Genomic DNA, 6,425 nt, shown 5'->3' with positions numbered 1-6,425 from the left:
AAAAAAATAATGTAAATAACGCTGTAATATAGGTATGTATGTATATATATATATATATATATATATATATATATATATATATATATATATATATATATATAAACATATATATATATATATATATATAAACATATATATATATATAAACATATATATATCTATATATATATATATATATATATATATATATATATATATATATATATATATATATATATATATATATATATATATATATATATATAGAATCGTTTTCAGAAATGTCAAAGCTCTACATTCCGAGATTTCAGTCAGCAAAAAAAAAATACCGATACAAAGGATAATTATTGCCATAGTTTCCCAGCAAATAATTCCTGGGAATTGCAAATTAAGAGGTCAGAGAATAGTTCAAAAATCCAAAATACGTTGCGGATAGAAGTTAATAACATGAAAAACCACTTAGACAATCGTGTAGAAGGTCACTTGCTTCGAGACTTCTTTTTGTAAGTTTAGTGGAAATCAATATTTACTGGAAAGCATCCTCATCCCCCGAAAAGTGATTATGAGATATGATATAAAATAATTCATCAAGATGTTGTATGGTAAATCCATCAGAGGTCACGTTTTACAACTGTGTTGTTTACGGGATGGTAAAGAATAAAATACGTGTTATATATATTTATATATAGCTTGTAATCATGACTTTGGAGATTCCCGCAGCGAGAACTGAGCGGTTAACGATACGGATATGACAAAAAGAAGCATACTTAGTTAATTTTGATCAGGGGGGTAGGAGCTGGGGAGCACTGGGGGCACGTGCGCCCCCCACTATTTTTCCAAAATAGCAAATGTACCCTACTGGCAAATAAAATTGTCCCCTTTGATGAAGAACTGTCTTTTGGATATCTTAAGCCTTTGTTAATTTTAATATTTTATTTTAATTATTCACGTGCACCATAATAGTATTGATAGCATACTAACACATCATATATAATTATGTAATATAGCCGGTGTTTATCGGTTTATAGCATAACGAGTGGGTGGTTGTGGAATGAGAAAGTGCCCCTCTGACGTTGTGCCCCCCCCCCCACTTTTTGATGCTTCCTACCTTCCCCCCTCCCCACCCTGATTGTGATCATGATACTGCATGCTTGTAAATAATTAAACACCTGATGTATAGTATTGTCAAAATATTATATTTACAACATTAATGTACAGGCTGACAGTTTAACTTCTTTATTGTATGTTTAATTTGTCACAATATGGTAGGTCAGCTGGTGCTGTACGCGTCACTCTGTTAAAAACAAGTTAAGTTGTAATAAAAGAATAAAAACCAAATATAATTTTTGCATTGGACTTAACCGTTAAGAACGTGTTAATTTCTGGCAATCCAAACGATTATAACTAAATATATATAGGGTTGCTAAGTTAGAATGAGCAGTATACAATTGTATGTAACTATAGTTACCTATACATGAGGTGGAAGGATGCAAATTTTCAACCCAACGCCAATATATGTCAAGCCAAAATGAGGCTTCATTCGGTTAGAATCACACCAAGAGTCATACACAGCATTGGTGCATATATAAACAAAACAAAAAACATAGTTGTATTAATGGGCTTCATTTTGTACTTGTAATCACATATAGATCTATTTATTAATGTCAAGAGTATACTTAATAATGAGTCAAATGACACCTGTACATTCTAAAACATCATATTATACTAAATACCAACCTAAAAACAGAAATAATAATAATAATAATATAACAGCTTTAAAAATCGAAGCAAATTTTTTTTTCTGAGATTCAGTTGAAGCGATTTGAGAGCTGGAAATTCGGAATTTTGGAAAGATTTTAATATTTGTAGAATTGCCATTACTTCTTTGTTTAATCTTACAAATGATAAAAGCAAACAGAGATCCCACGATGTATTTATACTGTATCTATATAGTTCTGTCTGTTGTTCGTTAGTCAGAAAACCTTTCCAGCGTCCGTTCCGTATGTTTACTAATAAAGTGATTATAGGTTATCGAGGAAAAGAAAGCTAACACAGAAACAACAATTACTGTTCGTTGTCAAAAGGAATAAATAGTCAATATCAGGCTACGTCATGTAAGCCCAAACAATAAAGTTGATACGGTACATGGGAGCGATCTCTCGCCAACCACTCCCTTCCACCCCCACCTTCTCCGTCACCGAACGCATCTGGTCGTCGGTTACAACGGAACGACTTCCGCCATGCCAAATATTTTAGCAAATATATTTACATAGTTATATGAATAATTTAATTGATCGCAAGCGTTATCTAATACAAACCCCTTTTGAAAGTTACTGTTCTTTGTTAGCTCAATTAATATAACATTACAACAAGTTTATATTGCTCATTAAGTAACACATGACCTAATTTGCAAAAGTACTCAATGGTTTACTATGCTTTTGCATCAGGTTATGTCAAACCATTTACTATACGTATTGCCCGCAAATATGCTGCAAAGATCCCACCCTACCGATTGTGGGCCAAACATAAATGTCATTTATACTCAAATCATTGTATGTCTTTCAATAACACCAATGGAACATTCTCTGTCCCAGAAAATTATTACATCTGATTATTACCCTCCTCAATATCAAGAAAAAAACATTCTAAGGGTTGAAATCTTCAGATAGAAACATTCAACCATGTTCATATGCTTTATCCTAATTTGGAGCCAATAGAGGCCGATGTTAACAAGTAACAAACTGCATGGGCAGTTTATGGGGAAGTACTCAATGTTTGATTTATTGTCTGTCCCATGATATTGGTCATAATCGACAAAACTCTCTTGACTATTCTCTTACCGTAATCCCTTTCGATATCAACCAAGCCATCCTCTCACCTTGATTCGGTTCATTTTCCACGAGTGGCCAATCTCTAAGACAGCTCTCCCCTAGGTTTAGCATCTTCCGTGTCACCGCGACCTTTAGGTCTGTATTTATCAGCACCTTTCTGTGGTATTATCGTCTTCCTTTTTATCACCGTCCATTTTAGGTTTGTCCTCTTAGGCTTACCTCATCCAAATCGTCTCCCTCTTGAAATTTATCTCCTTCAACCTATCATCATATTTGCTTTGATATTAATTTCATATTCCTCAGTTTTTCACCTGTTTCTCATTTTACATCATCTTTCTACCGTCCTCTCCCCTTGATGGTTAACTTCATATTCTCTTCACAATATCTTGCTTTTAGTTTATAGTTTCCCCCTTTAGTTTCCCCCTCATATGAGCTTTTAACGCACTGCTTGATCCGTTTACCATCATCTTACGTTGATATTAATACCTTTGACCCCTGCTCATTAATCTGCCTTCTACGATTCTTTGGTTTATCAGTTAATCAATCGTCCGCCAAGTTGAATAACATTTTGGTTCTAGCTTCTTGGATTAGAACCCGCAGTGGAATCGTTCGTTTGGGAAAATCTCTTCCCAAAAACCATCTGTTTCATACCGTCTTGAAATTTCTTATACTTAAAAGCATAAATGATTGGGTTGATAAACATATTGGCGGCCGCTGCCAATACCGTACAATAATAAAGACCGCCATTCAGATCAAGTTCCCCTCCCAGATTAAAATAGAGGAAATAAATTTGATTGGGAGTCCAGCAAATGGTGTATGTGACACTCACGATCACCATCGTTGAGAGAACATTGCGTCGCACTTTATCCCTCTTGTCTTCTCCTCTCCCCTTCTCCACCTTAGCGGGCTTATGGTTACTAGGGTGTATCAAACTTCTTGTAGTGGTTACGTTCTTTTGCTGACCCTCTCCTCCGTGTAGCATATCGGTTATTGGCGTCTCTCGGTCACCTTGCGTTCCCCCTGATATGTTATGCTCAGTCACACCCGAATGTGTTGGATTGGATACCTTCGATGGTGCGTTGTTGGAAGTCACTGGCGAGACCTTCCTCGGCAAAGCCAAGAATATGGATACATAGACGAAGGACATGACAAGTAAAGGGACCAGCAGAGTCATACAAAATATCCAAATACCAGAGAGGTATGCTAAGCCCTTAAAACTATATTTTAAAACGCAAATACCATCTTCGACGAAGAATGTCTTTAATTGGTAAATTTGGACAAGAAATCCGACAAACCAAATAATACTGCAAATGATAGTCGCCTCTGTAATCTTCAGTTTCTCCCGATATTTAAGAGGATGAACAACCGCCACATACCGCTCCAAAGTCAGACACACCAAATTGGCTGTGGACGCTTTAATCGCGGTCCAATAAAACAAACGGCTGACCCAAAGTTTACAAAAAATCTCTGCTAAAGCTGGATTCATTTGCCACAGCTCTGTCATGTCATGTAAAGGAGGGGGAAGGAAAGTCGCCAAGAGAAGTACGGAGGAAGAAAAATCGATGACGGATTGATGACCAATTAATAGATTGGTGGTATTACGTAATGCGGGAATCTTAATAAGCATCGCCAAGATAAGACCGTTACCACCGATACCGAGAATTCCAATACAAGTGTAAAGTGTTTTGATGATGATCGTCACCACATCTATTCCTCCTGTCTCCATGGGGACAGTAGGAGTGGCAAAAAGTGTTTGATTCTCCATCTTGGAATTGGATTTGAAATCCTTAAAGTAGGCTCTATATTAACAAGCTGCTTCTTATTTTCTAGATTCAATTTCAACTCAATCAACTTCTTGTATAGGTGTATCAAACGAACTTAAGTAGATACCAAACGTGTTCGACGACACATGGGGAAATCATTCGATAGATAAAACTTTACAAAAAAATTCAAACAAAAAGCATGTTAATCAAAATTTCTCCTCTTTGATGGGCTGTCTTTTCCAAATACAGAATTTCGTCATCCTAAGATATAAAGATTGTCAGTGTAAAACCTTTTGTCACAGTACATAACGGCGTAATGCGATATCAAACGGCAATAGAAATGGAAAAAAAAAAGATGTTTTGTAGTAGTCAACACTTTCCACCGCAAAACTGTCTCCAAAATACGACACTGGGATTTGAACTTGATCCGTGTGAAGACTAACAATATTAAGATAACATCATAATGACAATATCATGCATTTCTTTCCTTTGAGAGAAAACGACACGGATCGAACTGCATGGAAATTTGTTACTGAAAGTTTGTACACAAGATTTTGCAACTGTCTGTCGCCGTTAGACGTTTCGATGGGTTCAAACGAAACTGAAATAGAATTCTCGAAGACAATTTCTAGTTTACCTTCATATCACAGGAATTGATAAAATTATGAAGACATTTTCTTATTAAACGACGTCAAAAATGTTGTCGAGACTGCCACACGAGGTCGGAATAAACAATTAGCTTCGATTCCGTCGCAGAGAAAACGCAAAATATCCGATAAATGTGGTATTGAATTTAAAGAAATGCAGATGAAATTTTCAACAATTAAATTTCTTGATATTCTCCTTCTTTTGTGCGTGTAAAAGGGGGAAAATAATCACGATTTCGTCTAACAAAATTGAATAGAAAAGAGCCTGCAAGTTATTATTTTCAACCTTCGATCGGCCGCATATCCGTAAGTCATCTCTGAATAATGGATAAAATCTGTTCAGCGTTCCAATGAAAGCTGCCAGCAGGTGATTTTCGTGCGTTTCGAGCAATTAAGAGAAGAGTAGTAAACTACCGTTAATATAATTCCCCGGACATGCTTTATATCTGTTTCTTATTGTGACCAATTTGTCGTTGTAAAGGTATGCTATATAGCTATCTACTGAACGACGGAATGACGTCACATTATAGTTCAAACGGCTTATTTTTAAATACTTCGCAAAGGCCTGTTCAGTTTCAGTGCAAATAAACAAGACATATATAGCCCCGTATTCACGGAATTGGCTCAGTCTATATAACATAACTTGCATATTGGTCAATCCATTCATAAGGGGTTAAGTATGACAGGTTTGTTGTCTCCATGACGTTGAGATGTTAAGTTTGATTTCATTTCTTCATCTTTTGTTAGGATGAAGAAATAGACTTGGAAAACGCTGATGAAAGGATGTACCTATAGAATATAACAAAGCTCATATAATAACAACACGAATATAGTTAAGCATTTCAGCTCATCAGAACTGACGAGAGGGAGTTATGGTGACTACCTCCCCGGGGCCCCCCGGGGCCCGGGACTTTCGGACAATTAAGTAGCCTAGAAAAAAATATGTAAATACGTTATCAGAACCGTCTAGATCCAGGTCGGGTCTCGGGGAACAATTTTGTCATGTAATGGTCACGTATGCTCAAAATTTAATCAATTATTTTCTGAGAAAGGGTAAGTTATATTTAATTGTAAACTCCCGAAGGTCTGGGAATAATTTAAAATGTCTTTTGAAAACTTTTTAGCACTTCACCTATTGCGTATTGCAATATCAATTTTATTACTTAATGTTGCTGCACCGTCCAGCAAAAGAAATTTATTATATC

The 6,425-nt window shown here is 35.9% G+C and overlaps 1 protein-coding gene across 1 annotated transcript; it reads right to left on the bottom strand.

Moving 5' to 3' along the window:
• Nucleotides 1–1,123: 1,123 nt before the first annotated feature.
• LOC139978658 (5-hydroxytryptamine receptor 1A-like) lies at nucleotides 1,124–5,604 on the bottom strand. The gene has a single exon (XM_071989038.1). The coding sequence runs from the start codon at nucleotides 4,573–4,575 to the stop codon at nucleotides 3,385–3,387; it is 1,191 nt and encodes a 396-aa protein (XP_071845139.1). The 5' UTR covers nucleotides 4,576–5,604; the 3' UTR covers nucleotides 1,124–3,384.
• Between the last annotated feature and the right edge of the window lie 821 nt (nucleotides 5,605–6,425).

Source organism: Apostichopus japonicus, chromosome 13, assembly GCF_037975245.1.
Source record: "Apostichopus japonicus isolate 1M-3 chromosome 13, ASM3797524v1, whole genome shotgun sequence".
NCBI lineage: Eukaryota > Metazoa > Echinodermata > Holothuroidea > Aspidochirotida > Stichopodidae > Apostichopus > Apostichopus japonicus.
The sequence above is the reverse complement of the archived record's forward strand: the minus strand, read 5'-3'. Positions and strand labels throughout refer to the sequence as shown.

Excerpts from the sequence above, each read along its gene's own strand:
- LOC139978658 (XM_071989038.1), bottom strand. The coding sequence starts at position 4,575 with ATGGAGAATCAAACACTTTTTGCCACTCCTACTGTCCCCATGGAGACA.